General features: G+C 44.3%; 2 protein-coding genes and 1 long non-coding RNA gene across 3 annotated transcripts; 1 reads left to right on the top strand and 2 right to left on the bottom strand.

Annotated features, from left to right (window-relative positions):
* Nucleotides 1-1,045: 1,045 nt before the first annotated feature.
* On the bottom strand, nt 1,046-12,769 carry dhx35 (DEAH-box helicase 35). The gene is made up of 21 exons (XM_023798989.2): nt 12,614-12,769; nt 11,022-11,149; nt 10,588-10,680; nt 9,709-9,786; nt 9,442-9,546; nt 9,290-9,351; nt 9,069-9,138; nt 8,921-8,980; nt 8,343-8,455; nt 7,690-7,786; nt 7,252-7,410; nt 6,949-7,159; nt 6,483-6,607; nt 6,281-6,335; nt 4,824-5,014; nt 3,508-3,585; nt 3,288-3,417; nt 3,115-3,196; nt 2,956-3,027; nt 2,756-2,867; nt 1,046-2,459 (listed from the first exon to the last, which is right to left on the bottom strand). The coding sequence occupies exons 1-21, from the start codon at nt 12,651-12,653 to the stop codon at nt 2,421-2,423; spliced, it is 2,100 nt and encodes a 699-aa protein (XP_023654757.2). The 5' UTR covers nt 12,654-12,769; the 3' UTR covers nt 1,046-2,420.
* Nucleotides 12,770-13,302: 533 nt separating this feature from the next.
* On the bottom strand, nt 13,303-17,513 carry LOC111837032 (protein FAM83D). The gene is made up of 4 exons (XM_023798778.2): nt 17,016-17,513; nt 16,576-16,743; nt 16,067-16,191; nt 13,303-14,417 (listed from the first exon to the last, which is right to left on the bottom strand). The coding sequence occupies exons 1-4, from the start codon at nt 17,511-17,513 to the stop codon at nt 13,550-13,552; spliced, it is 1,659 nt and encodes a 552-aa protein (XP_023654546.2). The 3' UTR covers nt 13,303-13,549.
* LOC140579335 (uncharacterized) lies at nt 16,737-23,075 on the top strand. Its single transcript, XR_011983430.1, has 3 exons — nt 16,737-16,931; nt 17,048-20,702; nt 21,022-23,075. It is a non-coding gene; the product is annotated as an uncharacterized lncRNA (long non-coding RNA).
* Nucleotides 23,076-23,163: the final 88 nt, after the last annotated feature.

Below are 23,163 nucleotides of genomic sequence, written 5' to 3'. Positions count from 1 at the left end.
CTAAAGGTAGCTTAATTGACGTAATTGTCATACGCCTTTCTTAAAGTGAATGTCGGTGATGGTGTATTTTTTTGTGTGCTGCCATGGGCAGGCACTGTATCCAGGGCGGTGCCTCAGGGAATAGACTCAAGGCTGAACACTAGCCCACACTGAATCAGCGACCCTGATTCTGGGAGGGGGGAACGGGATGAAGATTGTGTCGACATTTTGATTTTTCAGTTCGTCCAAATAATTTTGAGTTTCTGGTGTTTCAGTGTACCTGTAAAACCATGAAGGAAGTGAGTACATGGGGAGAAAAAAAATCAGCAGACAAAAATAAACTGTGAATAAAAGGTGCGAGTTCTGGTCTTCGAAAATGGCATCAAGTCAAACCTCTTGGAAGGGCATCAACAAGCCAGAATCGTTTTATTTTTTTGGCACAGCTATGGTCTGCATTTGACCTAAATGACAAAGAAAATCTGAAAAATGATTCAAAGTCGGGACTTATTTGGTTGCTGAAGTAGTACGTCGTATCCGTCAGTCGTCATTAAAACATATTTACATGAACTTGACAGAACAGTCTTTTGAAACATGTGTCAGACTAATTGCATCTCTTTGGGGTTGTTTTCACACAGATCTCTGTCCTTAGGATTACGGCACCATAATTTTGCTGACGCCATTTGACAAGATGTCACTTGCTGATAATGTCATCCTGAAAAGCAGCTTTTTGTCAGAAGGGGAAATCCCCGCATTATAAGTTGAACTGGAGTGATGTCATTATCTTTGGGCAAAGGGCATATAGTGTTTCTCTGTGAAGACATACAGACAAAATAACAACACTTCCAAATTATATATTTATGAATGATTTAAGGGTTAAGCAAGCCAATTTCAAATAAGATTTTTTTTTTAATCTAAGTTTTCATATTTTTACACACACACACACACACACACACACACACACACACACACACACATACATTTTGGTTCTTTTCTCTCAGTTTGCAACAGCCTTACAACTCTAGAACACATGGGACACATTCGTTCTGAAGAACAGATCATCAAACACTTTAATGTACTGGTATCTCACAGCTTTATTTCAGGATGTTCTGGACAGACCTTGGGAGATGAGCCTTACAGAACAGGAACTTCATAACTTGAGCTACATTTAGGCTGAGTACAGGTTACAGGTTACATTTACTTCTTGCAGTCGACTAGGTTAATAAACTAGAGTTGTTCATTAGTTGTAATCAGTTTTACTTATCATGCAAGAGCATTGGACTGTATATTTATTTAGCGGCTTTGTTTGACATTTTCCTTAGTACTCCTGTGTGTTTAACAACAGTTAAATCTAGCCTAATATAGGACAACAATCAATATACAACCATGCGAGCATTTATCAATAAAGTTATAACAGTAACCTTACTGAAATGAAAGCAGGTTTTAGTGGAATACAACACCGTTATATTTGCTCTCAGAAACCTGTCACTCAAGGCTACGTTCTTCCTGGAAGCTTTGTAATCCACCCACACACAAAGGTTGTCCGTATAATAACTAAGAAAGTTAACAGGTTAAAAATCAATGGATCACATAACATGTGGGGAACACGATGAAAAAAAAGCAACAAATTATGGCTTATTTCTGTTCCACGGGTTTATAAGAATGTAACAGTGATACAATTCACAGTGTTTACACATTCCATCTATTAAAATCGCAAGTATGGTTCAATTAAATTTGGCACATAATGGTTAAAGGCCTCAGAATTTAAGCTAAGGGACGATGATGACTAGAACTTGCCCAGCAGACAAAAGAAATCCTAATTTAAAGGTGTCAGAACAGAAAGCGTTGGCTCACAGTTTACTCAGCTTCTGTTAAAATGAGTTCTCCTGTCGTCTAACTTCTCGGATACTGATGCTAGGTGGCAGGAAACCTGAGGTCACAGGTGCGGATTCTCAAGCCCAAGCTGTCGAACCTTGTGTGTGTGTGTGTGTGTGTGTGTGTGTGTGTGTGTTTTTAAAGAAATGATTACATGGGGGCTCCTTCCCATTCCCGGTGTGCATACCTTGCTGTCCCACAACTCAAAAAAAAAAAAATAAAATAAAAAATTAAAAATAAATACAGAGCTTGGCATCCGGCTGACACAGAGGGCCCCCTCGGCCAGATCCGAACCCGCCCTGTCTCTATATACAGGTGTGCGGGGGGGTGAGGAAATAAATAAACACCTACACCTCTATCTAAACACAGATGGAGCACAGTGTTGGTGGACTTGTCCCCCTCTCCTCCGCACGCCTGCTGCCCCCATAGCGGTTATTCCCTCCGCTCCGCTCTTCGGTGCGTGTTGCCCGAACGCTGAAGGCAGAGCCAACTACCCATCTACCTGCCCCCGCAGGCGCGGCCCGCGGCCAGGGCAGCTGCGTGGGGGCAGCGGGCTGCGGCACCCCCGCTCAGATGACCTTGGCTCTTTTGCTGCCCAGCGACCCGTGCTGGGAGAACACAGAGAGCGAGGCAGTGAGTGAACGCGGAGCTCGATTCGGGAACATGTCGTCCACCCCCCCCCATCCCCCCTCCCCCATAGCAGCTGTACCACACATCGGTCAGCTCTCCTCCGATGCATCGTCCTAAGACATTCAGGCGTTTGTGCTATAAGGTGCAAGATATGCGACTACATTTCGGGGCACGGGAACGTCGGTTCTCCTTTAATGGTGGACGAGTCACCCGTCGCAATCCGGCGAGCGCATTATCAGAGAGTTGTTTGTTTTTTCCGTGCCGACCCCCCTACCTTGGCCTGCTTGTAAAAGTGTGGTGCCAGCTCCACCAACCAGGAGGACTCCACCGCGGTCACGTCACGCATGAAGTACTTGGAAGTCTGCACCACTTCATTGTAGACCACCCTGAGTGGGAATGGGCGAGGCGTGAGCAGATACAAAGCGCCGTGTGGCAGAGGTCGACCTGATCCCCCAATCTTGTGAGGCGGCTTACCATTTTGGGGGCTTTTCGGCATAAAGAACTGAGCTGGGGTGGATGTGGAGCTCCCGGTCGTCCCGCAGGGTCCTGGGGCAGAGAGACCAAGGTCAGGAACCACAGGTACTTCAGCCCGTAAGACACCGGACAGCAAGCCTACGGGAGTCAGGATCTCACCTGTATGATCCGGAATGGTGCAATCGGGCGGCATTGGCGAAGAATCCCGAAACGATGCATCTTAGGATGACATCAGGGTCACCTGGACGGGCCACAGGGTGTGATGATAGGGATGGAAACCGCCAGGACCTTGCAGATCAGCCGATACCGAGCAGGGGAAATGCAACACCCACCTTCGCTGGAGGTACGAGGAACCTTGAACTTATTCATGAGTCGCCGTAACTGCTCACGGACCGTTACTGACCGGAGGAGACCCTTGTAGTTAAGAAAATGTTCTTGGCACCACTGGGAGCTCTTCTGGTGCTGGAAGGCAGGGGTCCCGAAGCAGAACTCATAAGAACTTAGTAGGTAGTTTGACAGACAATGTAGATCCTCAAGGGTGACCTGTCTCACCTTGATGAAGGCCTCGTAGACGTTCAGCATGGTGAGGTGGTCTCCTTCAGCAACTGCAAACTTCCTATGTTCTCGTGCCTGCGGGGAGCAAACAAACACAGACACGAAGATAAAAACGATGAGGGTAAACGATTTGGATGGGTATCTACTCCCCTCCAAGAAAGAGGGATGGAGACAAGCTCCAGGAAACCAGCAGTGATGGCGGTGATTTCCAGGACAGAATGGTTGACGGCAAGACATTCAGCGTCATGATTTGAAACATCTACGTTGAGAGATCCTTAGATCCCGTACAATTCAGCCTTGTATGAAACATATCCCAGCATGCACTGGGCATCTGCCAAATTCACTGCTGCCTGTCATCGCTTAATCCTTGCCACATTGAAGACTTACAGAATTCATGACCATGAAGCATCTTCTCAGATGTCTATTGAGAGTCAACCTACAGCCTCCATTGGTGTTGGACACACCTACCTGCTGGTTAAGGCCATCAGATCTGGAGATTTCTGGCTCAGTTTTTGGCTTGACTATTATTGGAAGGAATTTTCAGGCAACAGAGACTTCACATGAGACCGTTCTCTGACCGCATGTGTAAAAACATCAAAAGCCAACACAACCGAGCGTAAAACGAGACACAGGCAAGAGTGAGCAAGACGAGGCGAGAGAGGAAGAGGTTTTCTTGCCTTTGCAAGGTTGCTTGCCACTTTTATATAGTTCAGAGAGAGGTAGAGAGGAGGTGCTGTTGGTGCAGGAGAGAGTGAAAGAGGAGGGCAGACCCTCGCCTGCCCGCGTTCTGGAGAAGCAGAGTCTACACTGATGAAGAATGGGGCTTCCCAGCAAAGAGAAAGACATTTCCATTTGTGAAACTGGACATGCAACCCACAAGTACTCAATGAACAGCCCACAGATTAGCAAACCCATTTACAGCGGGGTCCAAAAAAAAAAAAAACAAATGTGCCATACTGCAGCGATTACATCATCGTGACTAATGTTGGCTAATGTTGCGATGACAGCATGGGATCGATAATTCTCTGTGTAATATCCTGTAATGCCAACTGGCCACATGCGGTTCTGGGATTGACTACCTGCACAGTCCCAATCACAGCAGTTCTATGCTATATTTATGATCCTATATTTATTCGTAATTAGTGTGTAATCGTTTATTTTTATTTTTTTTAATCACATCTTTTTGGCATCAGGTGGAACTTTCTAGAATCTTCAGTCCTGAAACACATGTGCGAGCACCCAGTCGCCGCGGTTTTACGGCAACGGCCAGGGCTACCCCCCCAGGACTGTGCCCCAAAATAGCCAAAACTCACAGCTGCTTTCTTCTGATTGGGCGGTGAGACGAAGATGTTCTGGATCTGCATCATGGCCGCGATGGTCACGATCTCCTTGGAGCATCCGAAGTTGCCTGACTCCAGCAGCATCTTGGCGAACATGGGCCCCAGGGGGAACTCAGCCATGTGCACGCCCATGGGGTCAGTCAGACGCCCGTACTGGTCCAGGCCTGCGGACAGAACGTAGCGTCCTTCAAGCAAACGGACCCTCAGGGGTAAAGCTAATGGCAGCTGATGTCAGCTAATAAACACAAAGAACATCAGCACAGTGGACCAGGGACGTTTTGTGGCTCAGTGGTTTAGGACGCTTTGCTTGAGATCGGAAGGTCGCAGGCTCAAATCCTGGAATCAGCAGAGTGGTGTCACTGTTGGGCTCCTGAGAAAGGCCCCTAACCCCGAGTTGCTCTAGGGACTGTCTGACCCTGATTTCGCAAATACACCAAGGTTAGGACGCAAAACGTCCTATGCACCAAAACGTCAAGGAGAGCCAAGTTACTGCTCCAGATACTCCTCGACTTAAAACTAACCGCACTTGCAACCCTACTGACCTACACATCACAAATAACAAATTACTTTGGCGTCACAACAGGTCTGGTGTCAGCCAACCATCGGTACCATAACATGGCTGCCTCGTCTGCCACGCTAGACAAAACAGCGTCTGGTGGCTTTATTTTCATCGCTCAGGCTGGCATATATATACGCAAACAAGTGTCTGCAGTATTTATTGTTGTGTAATCAAAGTGAAAGATCTGGTGGTAGGACTTGTGCTTCAGAACTTTATAATGTTCAACTTATGACCTGACTGTTGGAAACTAAACCTGTCATTAATCAAGGAGTATCTGTAGTAATAACTAAAACAGAACCAGCCAAATTCTGCGTTTCTTTGGCATACAGTAATGATCTCATCAATACAGCATCTCTTACAGACACAGGAAAATTAGACGCGAGTTCTAAGCCATCAACTAACACCCCCCACCAATTCTACAGACAGACCAGCTGACCTTGAGAATTTGGCCAACTTTTAGGAGTGGGTCTGGAACCAACACAGCTTTTTCTTGTTCTGTTCTCATCTGGATTCCAACCCAAATCAGTTTTATTCATTGCATATTATTTATTTATATTTTATCCAAAGCGACATACAAGTATTTTTTTTTGAGAAAGCAGGGTCAGCGATTGGGGGTTTAAGGGCCTTGCTCAGAGGTCAACAGCGAAATCACTCTTGCGACCTGGGGATTTGAACCGACGACCTTCCCGATCACAGGCGCAGCATCTTGACCCTCTGAGCCCCCCACCGACAAGTGTCATTAACAAGCACCTTCCCAACCCCACCAATCAACCACTGTAACATCAATCTCAGACAGGATTCTTACTGTTACACACAGAGGCAAAACTATTTAAATATTAAAAATAATTTAAAAAACGATGGGGATTCTTACCACCCAGCGCATAGAGAAGCTCCAGGGCCTGGACCATAGACTGGGCTGGCGGAGGCTGCAACACATAGGCAACCATCAAGACACGACCAAGGGGCTGCAATGAATGCTGGAAGATCATGACGAGGCGTCTGGGGGCAGGAGAATCACTGGGCCCGCAGGCAGGGTGACCCCAAGACCACATCTGGCTCCCGTGGACACTCACTGAGAGGAAGCTGAAGCGGAGGACGTTGTCAATGCCCAGGGCTTTCAGCTGCAGGATCACTGGGGCCAGATTTGTGCGCTGCATCTCGGGCACAGTGGACGCAGGTAGCTTCTCGTAATCCTCCTCTGTGGAAGAGCAGACTTGTGTGGGGAACACGGCCACAGATCAATTTGTAAGAGGTCCCGCTCCAGCCCAAGAAGGCCAGAACCAGGGTTAGGTTTTCTGTTCCTGGGGCGCCACTGAGAAAGTCACTTCAGGGCCCCCCCTCGCGGAATTCAGATGTTTCAAAAACTAAACAAATGGCTAATGAGTGGAGTCAGAAGACCATACCTAGCTAGCTGGATAGCAGAAAATACTACTTCAGCATCCCCTGAATAAGGAACAAGTTTATTTCATATTTAGCGTAGTACCTGTTTCTGGTCCCATGTGTGGTTTGAGTGCCCCACTGTTGCTGGGAGGAACATACCTGTGTAGAGGCGGAAGCACTTTCCAGAACGGTAGCGCCCCCCTCTGCCGGCCCGCTGACTTGCGGAGGCCTTGGAAATGGGCATCACCACCAAAGACTCAATGGCCGTCTTCGGATTGTAGGCCCGTAGTTTGACGAACGCACAGTCGATGACAAAAACAATCCCGTTGATGGTGATGGAGGTCTCGGCGATATTAGTCGCAACGATCACCTGGCCACACATCCCGAAGCGTTAATTTTGCTAAATATGGAGAACGGCAGCTTCTGGAAACAGGTTTACATCCAGCATTTTTTGTAGTTTACCTTCCGTACAGTAGGGGGCACTCTCTCAAAGACCTTCATCTGCTCAGCATATGGCAAGCCGGCATACATGGGAAGGACACGTAGGTGCTTCTTCATACCGTAACGGGACAAGGACCGGGCCTGCTCCACTAACATGGACACTACTTTCTCTACCTCCTCCTGCAGAAATATGAAGTGTAACCAACACAAGACAGCTAATGAACCCTCACGCAACACAATGTCTACATTTACCCCATTTACTGATGGCCCAATAACGTTTCCACATGAGTGTTTTCACAATGTTCCTAGATACATTTTTCCATGGTAAATCGTCTATGGCTTCCTTATTATAAAAAGAATAGCTCATTCTAAAGATAACCGTTTCATATAATTGCAAAATGCCCTCCCAATAGGATCATGAGAAAAATTCTAGTTACATAGCCGGTCCGGCAGGCCCACCTGTCCTGTGAGAAAGGCCAGAACATCGCCATCATCCTCCGTTTCATGGATTTTCAACACAGTCTCCACTGTCGCCTTTACGTAATCAGGAACAGGACTAAAAAGAATCATTAGTGAAAGTGAAATTCCAAATGAAATTAAACACAATGGCAACTGATTGAGTACAAGATCTCTCTCCTCACCCACCAGTGCATTTATGGAAACGCTCCTCTTTACTTAAAAGAACTGATGACAACTCAAACCACAACACGACCCCCCCCCTCGCTCTTCACAGTTCAATCGCCTCCATGCCCCCAAAACTAATGTCAGCACGATGGGCGATTGGACCTCTGTGCTGCTGCGCTTCGCCTATGGAATGTCCTTCCTGACACACTGAGGGAGGCCCAATCTACTGACAGTGGGACTTAAACAGCTTGTATCATTCCTAATTTTTTGCTTTATAGCTCTTGTTTTTGATTGTTGAGGTTTTGTAGCTCTTAGAGCTTTACTCCAAAAAAGTGCGTTATAAATAAAATGTATTATTATTACTTCCAATGCAAGAGTGGGCAAGTTTGTATAACAAGGGTTTCAAGGCATCAGGCCACAATTACTGAGTCAAAATCATCACCATGGCAACCATCGATCGATCCATGGGCGGGGGGGATCTGGCATACCTGACCGTGTAAAACACATCCACAGGGAACGTGCGTCCCTCCACCGTAAGGATGCCACAGGTGTCTTTGGTCGGGTCGCCCGTCTCGTTCAGGTTGAAGAACTCTTGGAATTTCTTTGGGAAGATACAAGGTGTTGCATGCGTGCATCATGAACGAGAGAAATGCAGTCATGTTATACATTATGCAGCGTGTCCCTGCAATGGACTGGCATCCCAGCCAGGGTATTCCCCTGCATCTCCTGGGACAGGGTCCAGACTCACCACAGCCCAGTAATGAAAAACAGTAATGGATGATGGATGGATTGTACTGTGCATGTAATTGTCCCAATTTGAACACTGAGCCAAAGATTATGTCGTTTACCGTTATTCACGGTTGTGTTTTCTTTTCCCACATTTTCATATTTTTAAGGGCTCCTCCAAATGAACTTGCTCCTTATGGGTCTTACTTGACTTGACAAGCCTAACTTGGTTTATCCTGAGTTTGGTTGATTAACGGAGGACCAGAGCAGGCTGGTGTGGTTACAGGGACCTAATTAACAGATTCGCTAGCCACCGCGTCTACACGTGACGCCGGGTTACCTTAGCATCGAGGGTGGCCGAGGCCACGATCAACCGAAGATCTCGCCGTTTCCTTTGAATCTGCGTGGTTCAGGGAAGAGAAGATGTTGTTACCCAGAGGTGGGGGTCAGACCACAGCACAGTGTGAGAGGGGAAGCCTACACATCACCTTCTTCAGCAGGCCGATGGCTATATCTGTGTACAGCGTCCTCTCGTGGGCCTCATCCAGCATCAGGACACTGGGAGGAGGGAATGGTGGACTCACTCTTACCGTTTCCTGTTATCTATTCCTGTTATCAAAATCCACGTACTTGGTAGTGTGCTCAGCCAATGACGTCGATTTTGAAATAGGCTCAACCAATAGAAAACCCTGTGTGATGAAAAGGTTACCTGTACTTCTTCAGCAAGGGGTCGGCCATCATTTCCCGAATCAGCATTCCGTCTGTCAGAAACTAGAGGGAGGGGAGGGGGGGTGATTACGGTTCATGGCTAAATTAGACGGCACCAATAGCACGGGTCATGACTTCCTGTGCTGCATTTACCTTTATCCGGGAGGCATGGGGGTCAGAGCAGTCCTCGAATCGGATGCTGTAGCCCACCTCGTGGCCCAGAAGGGCACCCCGCTCCTCCGCTACTCGATTCGCAATCTGGGACGGAAGGATAGAGGGAGAGAATGTGACCAACAGGTGAGTGTGAAATGGACCATTCCTGGAGTGCGTTGTTGGTGGGAGGTGGGGGGGGGTCCTATGTTTATTAATAGTTAGCAGGACGGAAATAGCTAGAGAATAGAGAGAAAGCGGGATACTCACTGAAATAGCTGCCACCCTGCGAGGCTGGGTCACCCCAATCACCTTTCCCTCTGCTGCCCATCCGGCCTCTAGCAGATACTGAGGGAGAAGAGAGAGCGAGAGAGAGAGAGAGAGAGAGAGAGAGAGAGAGAGAGAGAGAGAGAGAGATGACACACTGAAGGAGAGGCACAGCAAAGGCCCCCAGGGCCGATTCTTTCAGAGCACAGCTCTCCGATTCGCTTTTCTAAAAATAAACATATACATTAGCATCAGTGGTGTCACAGCTCTGCCCGCTTCATGACACCGAGGTCGCAAGTCAGTGCTGAAAAAACGAGCTGCGAGGATTCAGTACGGTGCGTATGAAAGAACAGGAATAGCGAGTAAATAATAGAGTAAATAACACATAAACAAATATGGAGGCAACAGCGGACACTAATGACACTCGTGGTTTGAGAACAGGGTTACAAAATTCTGGGAATCTTCCCATTAATTCCCATACATTCCTGTTAATTCCCCTGGAAAGCTTCCAACTTGGAATATTTCCAAAATTCCTCAGCTTAACTTCCCATGGAATGGAAGGTTTCAGGAAAGTTTCTGATAAATTTCCGCCCCTTTGCAACTATAATTGTGAACGTATAAAAAAAAAAAAATGAAACCAAACAAGCACAACAAGATACAAAGCATGCTACAGAAATACTAATTAATTAGGTAAATACCAAATACCATCAGTTAGGGTTAATTTTTGCACATACATTTCTGATCATAGAAGATATGACTGAGGTCATTGTCTCCAGCATCTTTCCGGTGACAGGAAACCGTACAAATCCAAGGCGGTTTTTGCATAAGGCTGTACCTTACTGGATCAGCCACTGGGGGGCACCATCCGAGTCACATACCCACCTGGGGAATCTGAGTGCTTTTCCCACACCCTGTCTCACCAACAATCACCACCGTCTGGTAGCTTTCAACCAGGTACAGGATATGGTTTCTGTGCTGGAAAGGGAACAGTTTCGGGTAAATTTTAGCAGTTCGACAGAAAGGCATCGATAACAAAAGCATAATGTACCGAAACATATACAGTAATGAGCACAAAGCACCAAGGGCTTAACTTCAGGTCAGACATTGGAGGGCTCCACCCATTTAGGGAAGTCTAGGGGTTGATATTGGCCAGTTTTAATTATTGGGGAGGTTACCACCCCCCATAATTTACACCCCTGCAAATCACTAATACATAATTTATTGCTGGGAAATACTCCACTTCTGTGCACCATTATCAAAGACAGGCCATACTGCACTATCGATCTTTACTCTCCGGTGACATCATAGTTCAGTACCTTGAAGACCGGCAGTTTCTGTCTCTGCTTCTCGATAGACAGTGTGTTGTGGGGGTTATAGATAACAGGACAGCTGATGGTCTCGGTGGTCAGATCCCTCTCTTCAGACACACTAGGGCTGTCTGACCCTGATGGGGTAATATTTGTCAGCATTGTCAAAGCAGAACTTTATACCAATATTGATATTTTTAGTATTTTACTGTTATTGAACATCCTGTTTTACAGAGACACACAGACACAGACATAAAGTTTGGGTTCGGTCCCAGAATCGTCCATTTACTCAACACCCCTGAAGCAGTTTTTGGGACTAAGGGCTTAGCTCAAGAGGCCAACACTGCAATAACTATATTGCTAGCCAAGGGATTCGAACCAGCAACCTCCTGGACACAGGTACATATTGCTGACTCACACAGTTAACACAAACCGAAGTGACCCACAAGTATCTGGAGAATGGTGTGAAGTCCCATGTCTGAATCCTGCTGTGTTATATCCTTAAATGGTTTTACTACAGAACATTTCACATTTTAAAAAAGTGTCATTTCCACTGTCCAAGCCTCAGAAGTAACTTGGGACTGGTTTGTGTCTTGGGGGAGAAATTCACTCAAGCTAATATCTGATCCTACAGTTAGCAGACTTTCATAATACATTAAGTTATTTAAACGAGGTTTAGGATTAAAATGCAGGCGTTTAAACTCCTTGCGAATAAGGGAGAACAACCTTGCCGAGCTTCAATGTCGTCCTCTGTTTCCTCGGTTAATGGATCAATAACCAGACCGAAATACGTCAGCCCTCATACCCACCAAAAATAAAAAGCAAACTGAGTGCTGCTGAAAGAAGTCAGATCCCGCTAAAACCCTTCAGTAATTTAAACTAACAGCATTCTAGCATAAATGGGAAAAAGCCTTTAATGGCGATTTTAGCCTAATTATGAACATGGAAAACAAATTACCTTATGGTATTAAACTCCACACACATTTCCACACGTAATACAATTTCACAGTTATTTTCCATATTATAGCACATTAACAGCACGGTTTGCATGTGTTTTTGCTATGTTTACGTCCAGAATTGAATGAATGTCCATGACGCAATGGAAGTATCTGTTCTAAGGCGGAAGGGAGATGCCAGCAGAAAGAGGTCGCGGTTGATCGCGATTTTAGGAGCTTCTGCAAAGCCGTGACAACCTCGGTTACTGGATACATTACATGTTCACTAGAAACTGTAGATGTGAGGTTCATGATCTCATCGATGTCCTGCACGATCGCTAAGCACCAAGAGGGCAGCCGCCTACCGGCGATCCGACCTGTTTTTCTGTCTTGAGCTGTATTTTAATATATCAGTACAATACCGTCTATCAGGCTACGAACATGTATATAGCAGGAAAATTCTTTTATTTTCGGTTCACTTTCAGAGTTTTTGCGGACGATTTTGCAAACAAACAATGTCTGCCGGTCCCACCTGGCACGTTGCAACGCGCTTCTTTAAAACAGCTGCCAGGGACATTTCCGTATAAAACGCGGGATGAATGGTTTATATGCATAAGAAACCGCATTTCAATCCCACTGTGGAGCAGCGCGCGTTAAGGTTCTTACCGGGTTTCCAAAATTTCATGGAGGGAAGGGGCGCCGCCATCTTTGGTCGCAGGTCATAATAGAAACTTTATTGAAGGGGATGGTGAGAGACAGGCTGCGGAGTACTGGGCGGAAGGGGGCGCTGTCCACCTGCGGGACACTGCATGCGTGTCTGTGTGTCAGACTGCTGGAGCACATGGGTTCAGGAGGAAAAAATATACATATATGAAATATTATTTCTAAACTAATAATTAAATCTAAGGGGGAAATTCGAACATTAACTTGCTGAATTTTATCTGTGGGAAAATAATTTAAAAAAAAAGTAAACCCGATTTTAAATAATAGGAAACCCCAAGAAAATGATCTTGGTAAATGGCAATACATTCAACGTGATGTCTAGTTCGAGCATGTTTCGTTCTTTTTAAATAGAATTACATTTAGGCGTAGGATGTTACCCATAAATTCTGGACTGACATTAATATATGCAGAAATAAATTCAAAGAAATCAATATTAAGATCTAATGACTAGTCAACGCTCTAACACTTAAGTATGTTACAGTTCATTTTATAGCATATTATTTTTCCGGCATGGGGTCTTATTAAAATGCATTTTGATTGATATTTTATCGTACAATTTTTTTTCTTTGCTTTAGATCAGGTTTAAACTATACTGCACTTGTAACAAGCTCACTTAATGAAACCATTAAAAGTGAATTCCAGAATAATTTAATGAAATTCAGAATAAATGCATGGCATAATTAAAAATTTTACAACACACACTTTATTGTAATCCTAAAAAGGACCAATTGCCTTAACATTCTCAAGCACAGAAATAATGTACATTTTAAAATTATGAAAAATTCAATGCTAACAGTAGCCTAAACGCTTGTGTGTACACCCATTCAAGTTACTTTACAAACTTCCATTTCCCTAAACATTTTTAATATTACTATTATTTTACTTTAACCTTTTATACTTTGTCCATCGACGCAGAGGAGTTCCCTGCATTTCCAGACCCTGACTAGCTCTATTCTCCTGGCCATCAGTGTCTTTCCTCCGCCGTGGGCTCAGGGGGAGGTTTGTGAGCTGCGCCAGCTCCCGGCGATTGGACAACAGTGTGACCATGTGATCCAGCTTGCAGCGAATCCTGGAGTAGTGGTGCCGTCGCGCCTTGGCCAGCTTCTGGAAGCGGTCGCTTGGGGCACCGTCGGGCGAGTGTCCAGAGCGCGACCGCCCTCTCATGCCGGCGGTATAATAGGACCGAGGTTCTGGCACCGGTCCGCAGGAGGCAGGTACCTGGAGATCCGTCTGAGTGGCAGAGGTTGAGAGGCACTGCCGTGTGGGCTGGTCCGTCTGCATCGCACGATCCATCAAGGTAACACTGGTTTGACTGCAAACAAAACCTGAGGACTGGGAATCCAGCACCGGAGAGTCCACCCCTGACTCCACAGTGTTCCCATCAGACGGAGCAGCAGACACGTGTTCCGGCCTATCTGCCACTATCGTGGACGTGTCGGATGAAGGACGGCCCTCACTGGGTCGTTTCCCGGCCTCGTCATCTGGCTCAAGATCGCCCCCTGGCTGCCCACGGTGCTCCTCGCCCACGGTCTCCGGCACAGGAACCTGGTGGGGCTCCCGCTTTAACAGGGACCTGACAGGCTGAAGATCCCTGGCACTGCTGGTCTGGTTACTGGCCAGAGCCTGGGGACCGAGAGGCAAGGACTGGGCATAGAGGATCCGGAACTCCAAGTCGAAGTTCTCTGTAATCTGACCGTAAAGCTCGATCAGATTGCTGCTGTTGAGCCTCCCGTCTGTCCAGTTGAATCTGATGAGGGAAAGAAGAATGCAATTCAAATGATATAACTAAATTAATATCGCTAAATTAAACACATTAACAAAAATGCACATTTTAGATTTAGATTAGATTTCCCTTTATCGTCATCTTATCATGCACTTTCTTACAATGAAGAATGGAATACCATTCCTCCTAGATAAAACAGCATAAAAAGATAAAAACTAAAGGACATTTATATAAAAAAAAAAAAACCACACACACACACACACAGCTCGTATCCATGGTGATCCATGGTCCTTTTGCAGGGCGTAGCACCATGAAAGACCTTTTATAGCAGCATATCTTTGACAGTGTGCTGAAGGATATAGCAGTATGCACTGTTAAATAAACTGTCTTTTTATCAATACTGAAGTGCAGATGCAAGTGAAAGACTGCATTAGTGGGCAGAAGTCTGTGGTACAGGGGGGGTGAGGGGCCAGGGAATGAAGCCGTTTTGGTCCTGGTACGGATTGTACCTCTTAAGTCGTGAAACTAAATCTGCTGGCTTTCACACAGCTGTATAAGCAGTATTACCTGCGTGGACGAGATATAGTCTGAAATGATAAAGTTTCCTAGGAGAAAGACCAGGTTTACAGTAGCAGCTGTTCCTTACAAAGCTAAACCCGGACTCAGTCCTGTACTCGTCTTTGTATAGCAGCTTCCTGCAGAGTCCCTCTCGCTTCCACCTCAGTAATACAGGCCTCTCTGTCGCACAGGTTCACCCGGTGATGCTGGTCCTCCCATAATATGGATAGCTTTGCGTAAAAATGACAGAAAAGCCTCCCAATGAGCTCTGGTTTTACAGAATAACCTACATTTCTCATGCCTGGGATTGACACTATTTAAGTCCAGAACAGAAACACACACTGTAGGTAAGACAGCTTTGGGACTGGGGCAGCCAGTCCGGTCCCCCAAAAGTTACACAAGAGCCCTCCTGCTACCACTGCCCAGCCAGAATTTGACCATGACAATCTATTGTCACCTCCATCATCTTTTAATCGTCTCGCCAAAGCATACTTCATGTATTATTTCATTATTACAGTTGATTATTTTGTCTTTGGCTAACAATCATTTATAAAACCCAAACAGTTTAGAAATTAAAACTCCCTCACATTCTCCCCAGGGCAATCTGGTCCTAAACTCATTAAGTGACATTTCAGATACTGGCCCCACAACAGTGATTAGGAAACTGATCAGGTTATATAGCCCTCCCCCCCACCCCACACACATACACACACACACACACACACAAAAGTTGTTCTACCTATCTAAAAGGGGACCAACCCAAATACAAGACTTCTGGCATTTTTACTTTTTTGATTGCATTCACAGATGTTTATAAAACTGAGATTATCCAAATGATGTCCCCAAAAGTAGGGAAATTTCAGGTTTTACGATACTTTGGGGACAATTTGTTCCTCAAATGTGATCTATGCAAACCCACACACACACACACGGTGGATAGCGAGCTCGAGGTCTAAATTACCCCTTTACTTCTCAGTTATTACAAAGAACTCAATTCTGAATTTAGGTTTAGGACCATATCGGATCAGTGTCAATAGCACAAAATTTACCGTGAAGCATATGAAGTTCACTTTTGAAACCTTTTAACGTTTGGGTAGGAGACAGCACGCAGATACCTGTACGATCCCGTCGCCACTCTGTGTCCGTCGATCAGCATGAAGCGCTCGTTAGCTTTGCCCACAATCTTCGCTCCGGACCGCATAAAGTAGGTCGCTCCGCTTATTGTGCGCACCTGCATGTGCTTCGTGATATAGAAGAGTACGTATTACAGTCTTTTTATAAATAAAATACATTTGCCCTGCTCATTCGGTTTTGTTCTGTAGTTCCTGTACGCCTGTTGCATTTAAAGGGAAAAGGAAATTCAGGAAAAATAACTAAGCACAACCAACACTCCACATACATATACACACACTACAGGCATGCTATTAACCTAACTACACGTCTGTAGACTGCAGATGGAAATCATAGTCAACTGTGGAAAACGACGCAATAACGAATTTCATCCGAAAAAATATTTTGAGGCTACATAAAACAACTTTCTCATTTTTATCTAGATAATTAGGCAATCGGAGATCTTATTTTATTTGCTTCTTTAGAGAAAGACAAAGGGGTCCACAGTCTCTACCTGTAGGCTGTCAAGACGGAGGTTGAGATTTGTGCACATCTGCAGGAAGGAGGGGGTGCAGGACTGGTCCAGGAGGATGTACACTGGGACCCGACGTCCCGTACACGCCTCTTTCAGATCTCCAAGTATGTCTAGGTCGGTTAGGGAGTCCGTGACGATCGCGATCACCTTGATTAAGGTTAGGGTTAGGGTCAGGCCGCCAAGCAAAAGCCACTGAGAGAGACACCCATGACCGATCATGGTTTAAATTTATCGGGTCTCGACACAGTAATTAACCAGCCCCAAAAACATCAGTTAGGGTATTAAGCGAAGAGTGGTGACACTACCTGAAATCGAAGGGCTTGCATTTCATTAAGGTAAGTTTTGTCTATTGAAAGAAAAATTCACTGCTGAATAATTAAGCATGTTACAAGTTGCACGGAGCCGTGCTACAGCTGTACCTTTTTTGCGCTTTTAATCATGCGCCTAACAGCCTCCTTGCAGCTGTAAATGCATTCGTCGTAGCTGGGCTGAAAGTGCGCGACGGCTCGGGTAACTCCACGGGAAGCGCTGGACCTGAAGACGGGCCAGCCCAGCTCCAACGCCGGGGGATCTACGTCCGAGACGTTGGGGAAGTAGGTGACCGAAGAGCAGTTCATGGAGCTGCTGACGGATTGCTCCAGGCAGGCGTCATCCCCGCTTAAAGACACGCACTCCGGCACCACGGCTGACTGCCAGATGCGCTGTATCTCGACATCGGAGAGAAAACTGGGGATTCCCTCTTTTTTCAAGAATGATAAGTAGGATTCCTTGCCTCCCGAAACCAGCTCCTCCAAAGCAAGCCGGTGTCTCTCATTATACAAGTCCTGAAGTTGCACGTCCTTTCCGCTGCACGTTTGCCTTGAAGTGGGCAGATCCTCCAAGCACTGCGACAGCACCATCCCGAAAGATCGCAGCATCCACTGGTTTAGCGTTTCCTCAAACGCGATACAATGTTTAAAATTTAAACTTAAACCCCACGGAAAGCACACCCACTGCTGACGGCATAGGTCGAGCCGGGAAAAAGTCTGTAATCGGACCTTGTTACGTTTCCGTTCCCAATCTGAATGACAACCTCCCGAAAAAAATAACCGGGACGCTCACTGGCGCCGGTTAACATGCCAGGCTGATTTAAATTTATAATGGTGCAATAGCTGCACTCTTCAGCCTGCCTTGAATGTGACGGAAAAGTGGTCACACTAGCTGCATATGATGATCGGCGCCTGCGCAGATGCTATTAAGCTGTAACAGTTAATAAGGATACTTTTGAGATGCATTTGTAGCCTACATAAGTTAAGACAAATAAGTGTGTATTTACCAAACTTTTACGCCACTGAAAATGTGTACTTTTTTTCCTTTGAAGGAACAAAATATTGAAAACATTTTATGCATTTTCATTCGCGTATTGAAGTATTAAGATATGATTAATCAGTTTCTTTGTGAGATTATTTGTTTTCTAACAATTCAGTGTTATCGGCACAATTCATCCTGAAGTCACCTGAGGCCTGTACTACGAAGCAGGGTTAACGTTGCTGGCTTATCGGGGTAACTTGCTGGATTTAAGGTACCACAGTTTAAATGGACTTCATATTCATTTACTTACATTTTGCCCAGACTACCTTAAATCCGACAAGTTACCCCAATAAACCAGTAACGTAGTACAGGCCCCTGGTTTCGAAATTCGTTTTATTAAGCACCACCTTAAAAAATCGCGAAGTAGGCGTCACTGGACTGGGGCATTCGGGGCTAAACCGAAGGAGAGAACCGGAGATAAACCCCGGATGTCGTAACCTAGCAACGCCTAACTCCGTTGGGCAACACATAAGGAGTTGCATGACGAAATATTTTATATTAATGAGAAGTTTAAACACCTGAAAACAAATGACTTAAGACAACATAAAAACTTTTCGTGCATAATTGCTGTAAAACAGTATACAAAAGAGGCCACCCCCCCAATAAGTGAATAGTAATTTAATTATTTGCTATGATTCTATTTCCTTATTCGTTTGTATAACCATTGGCCATGAATTCTTTACAAGTCAGCTTATGTAACAGGTAGAATTGTTTAATTTAGGGTAAAAGTGCCAGCCGAGGATGTTTGAGTATCTGATAAGATGGCTTCCATCGGAGCTGTTCCCAAGCATGCCACAATGTGCTGAGACCCTGGGCCAGAACCAGGACATGCTGTGGATGATGGGGTATCCCCCTCCGACGGTCCACATTTCTCCTGCCTGCCAGACACTCCACATTTTTGCTCCATGGGAGGGAACAAAAACGTGGACTGTCTGGGGATCCCCATGGACCGAGTTGAGAAACACTGAGTTTGACTCTTTGGTGTCTCTAAATTGTCCATGGAGATACAGAAAAGTGAGATTTGCATCTGTTCTGTCAGATCTCCTGCCGTCAGCGCTGCTCTGTACTTCTTTCAGCACATCGGTGGGGAGTGGGGAGTGCATTTTGATTTATTCCCGATGTTTCAATTTCCGTGAAAAATACTTTAAAAAAAAAAAAAACAGATTTAATCAGGTGATTTTCTTCATGCTACCAGTGTAATAGGTGACAACTAAGTATTACTGAATTTTTTTTGTATGCAACATTGTAAATTTTGTGTAACTAGTGCTGGTGAATTCTGATGTCAGTTTGCCTTTCACCAATAAGCTCTTTCTGTCAAAGGAGAACCTGATGACCAAAATTCAGTTTCTGTTTTTTTTTATATGGCAGAAGTATAATTTTATCATTATTCATCATCATTTTCCCGTCACTTTTCCTGGTGACATTCACAGCGCTTGTCATTTTTTCTTCTCATTATGAACGCCGGCCCCATATTTTCCTGGTGTCTCCTGTCAATCAAGGCATTCAGTTTAAAAATGATACTCCATGCTGTGATGTTAAGTTTAACAGTAATGCCCCTTTCAATGTTTATTCAAAGCTGAGGTTTAGGGCTTCTGCAGAGGAGGTGACCATCAGTTTGCTGTGAATCCTTGGTGATATAAACACTTAGCCGGCCAAACATAAAAATTATGAAGCTATGGCCCAAGATTTTCATGGGGGGGAGGGGCTCGTAGGGTTAGGTGACTTGGACCAAAACCATACCTCAATATAAAGATGATTATGCCCAGTGATTGGGCAGTGGTGGCTGTGATTGGGCAGTGGTTAGGGAAGCGCACTTGTAATTCAAAGATTGCAGGTTCGAATCCCCGACCAGCAAGGCACCACTGAGGTACCCTGAGCAAGGTACCACCCCCAAGCACTGCTCCCCGGGCGCTGAATTAGCTGCCCCTTGCTATGTCACGAAAGTCACATATGGGTCAAATGCAGAGGAGACATTTCGTTGTTGTGCACTGTGGTGTGTTGACACTGATCACCTAATTCTAATTCTAAGAGTATGTGAACAAAGGAATTGGGACACATCTCTCAATCACTGAACTGTCTAGTGAAATTTAAACAACAAACATCCAGTAGAAAGTAGAAGACCTGCTAATGATTTTCTTTATAAGTTGATATAAATTATTGTTGTGGGTTTTCCCCCCACGGTCCCAAAAACATGCTAAGGCTAATTAGAGTTACCAAATCGCTCATACAGTAGGTGCGTTTGTGCGAGTAAATGGTGTGTGAGTGCCCGTAGCCTCCAGGATAGGTTCTGGACCACCCGGAACAGGATAAGCGGTTTCAGAAAGTGAATGCATGGGTTTTACACATTTTTTATTCCTTAATAATAATACATTATAAATAATAATTTGTTCCCCAAAATCGTCATGAAATGATTTCGCCCTGATTTAGTCCTGGATAAATTTAATCTGTATTCTTCAGTATAGCTAGTGAGGAAAAAAAAACTATCATTCACGTTGTTTTGGTGTCAATGAAAGAACAGAAACTCCAGATACTTGTGTACTGCTGTATTTCCAATCTCCAGCTCTATATCTGGCTATGTGATTAGAGGCTTCAGCTCACCAAGTTTCCATTACAAGACTGGAGTACCGTGACTGTTTTTCATACATGCCCTCGGCTGTACACCGCGAAAGCGCCGGCTCTAACATCCATGCGAGCCGCCCATTTCGTCTAAATGATGCTTGCAATGCTGTTGCTGACTTTATGGGTGTTTATCTGAGGTAACAATTATTGGGTTTACTCTAATAATAACTACTAAAGATACAAAACCTGTCTTAGATTATTATATAATATATTTTACCTTAACTGTATTATTACTACTACATAAACACCTGTTAATACCTTTCACGAGATTCGGTCAATCGTCCTTTTTGCTTTTCTAAATTAAACGATCTTGCTAATCTGAACCACAAAAACACTCGCCCCCGACGTTCCAGCGTCTACTGAAGTTACATATCAATTATCATTATCAATTGAGTTTTAATAGCCAATGAAACAGCTGTAAACCAGAATATTACAACCGGAGTTGTTTATCTGCAGCCATGTCTGGAGCCGAGAAGTTCATCTTCATAAACACTAAGCGTCTCCTCCAAATGAACGCTTTGCGCCATACTTATGCCGCCACAGGTAAGTTGGGCAAGATCTTTTCTTTTAATAGTACTACATATCTGACTTCCTTAAGTGACTACTCCGCTTTGCTTATAAAACAGTTATTTGACGTGATTTGCATGCAAGATAAGTGCAGTGATTCAGTGAACTGGCGCTCAGACAGACGCCCCACTACCCTACCGGTGCGCTGCAGCTTAGCGCTCCCGCACTTTTCCTCAAAGCCCCGATTCATTCCTTCCAAAGCTCTACCTCTCCCACTTTCGACGCATGCGTCCAACAGTGTTACGTTGTCCTCCCAGCCAATGACATTACGCTCGCTCGCTCGCTAAACCAATAGGAAGTGCTCAACTAGAACGTCAATAAAGGTTTTTAATAACCCACTTTCAATTCTGCATATCTACGATTTGCGTTCGTGCATGGTTGGCAAGGCCGTAACACTACCTTAAAATATGATTAACTACAGTCAAGAATGGAAGCATGATTCCTCGTCTATCAGTTTGGTTTGCATATTCAACTTCATGGTCTAACTGTACTACCCGTAATGTATAATATAGGCTAGTAGACATAATCCATTACAATAGAAAGGAACCACTGCAAATGGGTCTAGTGTAACAGTGGTTTTAGCTTCATTTAGTCCCATCTGTACACTTGAAATATAAATTTGTTTTGAATCTTATGGTGGTAATGGACACTAAGTTCACTAAATCATTAGTAAGACATTGGCTAACACCAATGTTATCTATATCTACTTGAGCTGGGTATGCTGTACTGTACATATGGAATTGATAAGAAAAGCCTTGACGATAGTAGCACTTTGTAATGAACACTAATGTAACTATCCAGTTGTATGAGTATCCTAAAGATATTAAAACTGTGTTTTTAAACAGCCAAATAGTCATTGTTGCGTTACTCATGTTTGACTATTTTTACGGTATCGGGCATTTATATATTAACGTACGTGAATGTGTTAATTAAGCAGCAGGAAAGCAGTCATACAAGTATACGGCCTGCAAAAGAAAAGGCCACCAGGCAGCCCTAAGCCAGTGCTGGCAGAGAGCAAGGTAGGATAGCTAAAGAACACAATTTCCCCAACAGGATGAATAAAGTGTCACGCTTCTTCTCGCTCAACAAAGCTCACTTAAGCCTATTTTACAATTTGACGCTGATTATATATATTACGTACGTACTAATACAACTGGAAGAATCTAGTCTATAGTATCAGCTAGTACCTTCATTCAAACACTAATTTGTGCAACGCAAAATTCAAATATTACTACCAGTATTAGTGAGGTCTTATAGGCCTAATATGGTCCTATTAATTTGATCACATTGTTAAAAGGCGCTATTTTGTATATTTTCTTATGCAATGTTTTTTTGTGCGTAGAATCTAAACGATATCTGATAAGACATTTTCCCAAAAATCATGGCACCTTTCCGTATTATGTGGTAATTCTCATACAGGACGTTGATGCTGTAATTTGCAATGACCTATGCCGCATAATAGCAGATCCGTGGCCAACGTATATACCACGACACTTAGAACAATTTAGAGACGCCGAGATTAATATCCAGACCGTATGGTAATTTTGTGGCTTTCATACATCCATATATGCATATTAATCCCCCCATATTAATTAAAAAAACGGGATTAATGGAACACTATTCTATTTGCTATAAAGAATACCCGAATAAGGGAAACACTAGCTTGTCATAATTTTTTAATCTTTTAGTGCTGACCGGTTCTGACGATGTTTTTGTATCATTTTATATTATTTTAAAACAAGTATTGTAATTTTGTATTATTCTGTATTATATAACAGAGGTGTCATTCTTGGTTTGCAATGTTTAATTTCCTGAATGCAACAAGTTTTTTTAAAGACAAAAGCAATATATAAGTATTTTTATTAGGCAGGCACTTGCAAGACGTGTTCGTTCAAGATTTTTGCTGTAAGTTTTTATACAAGTAATTTTATATGGTAGTAACCCTTTTATCATTTAATATTAAATGTACTTAGATTTCTCTGGCCTGGAATAATATATTATTAAAATACCAGTGATATTAAACGCATTTCT

The sequence above is a fragment of the Paramormyrops kingsleyae genome, chromosome 18 (genome assembly GCF_048594095.1).
Source record: "Paramormyrops kingsleyae isolate MSU_618 chromosome 18, PKINGS_0.4, whole genome shotgun sequence".
NCBI classification, from domain to species: domain Eukaryota; kingdom Metazoa; phylum Chordata; class Actinopteri; order Osteoglossiformes; family Mormyridae; genus Paramormyrops; species Paramormyrops kingsleyae.
This window is presented reverse-complemented; position numbering and strand designations above follow the sequence as displayed.

Excerpts from the sequence above, each read along its gene's own strand:
- dhx35 (XM_023798989.2), bottom strand. The coding sequence starts at position 12,653 with ATGGCGGCGCCCCTTCCCTCCATGAAATTTTGGAAACCCG. Across the intron at positions 7,160-7,251 it reads TGCCCCCTACTGTACGGAAG|GTGATCGTTGCGACTAATAT; the intron begins GTAAACTACAAA and ends ATGTGTGGCCAG. Across the intron at positions 3,197-3,287 it reads TCCTCGTACCTCCAGCGAAG|GTGACCCTGATGTCATCCTA; the intron begins GTGGGTGTTGCA and ends TGGCCCGTCCAG.
- LOC111837032 (XM_023798778.2), bottom strand. The coding sequence starts at position 17,513 with ATGCTGCGATCTTTCGGGATGGTGCTGTCGCAGTGCTTGGAGGATCTG. Across the intron at positions 16,744-17,015 it reads TGATTAAAAGCGCAAAAAAG|GTGATCGCGATCGTCACGGA; the intron begins GTACAGCTGTAG and ends ACCTTAATCAAG. Across the intron at positions 14,418-16,066 it reads GTGGCGACGGGATCGTACAG|ATTCAACTGGACAGACGGGA; the intron begins GTATCTGCGTGC and ends TTCCCTCATCAG.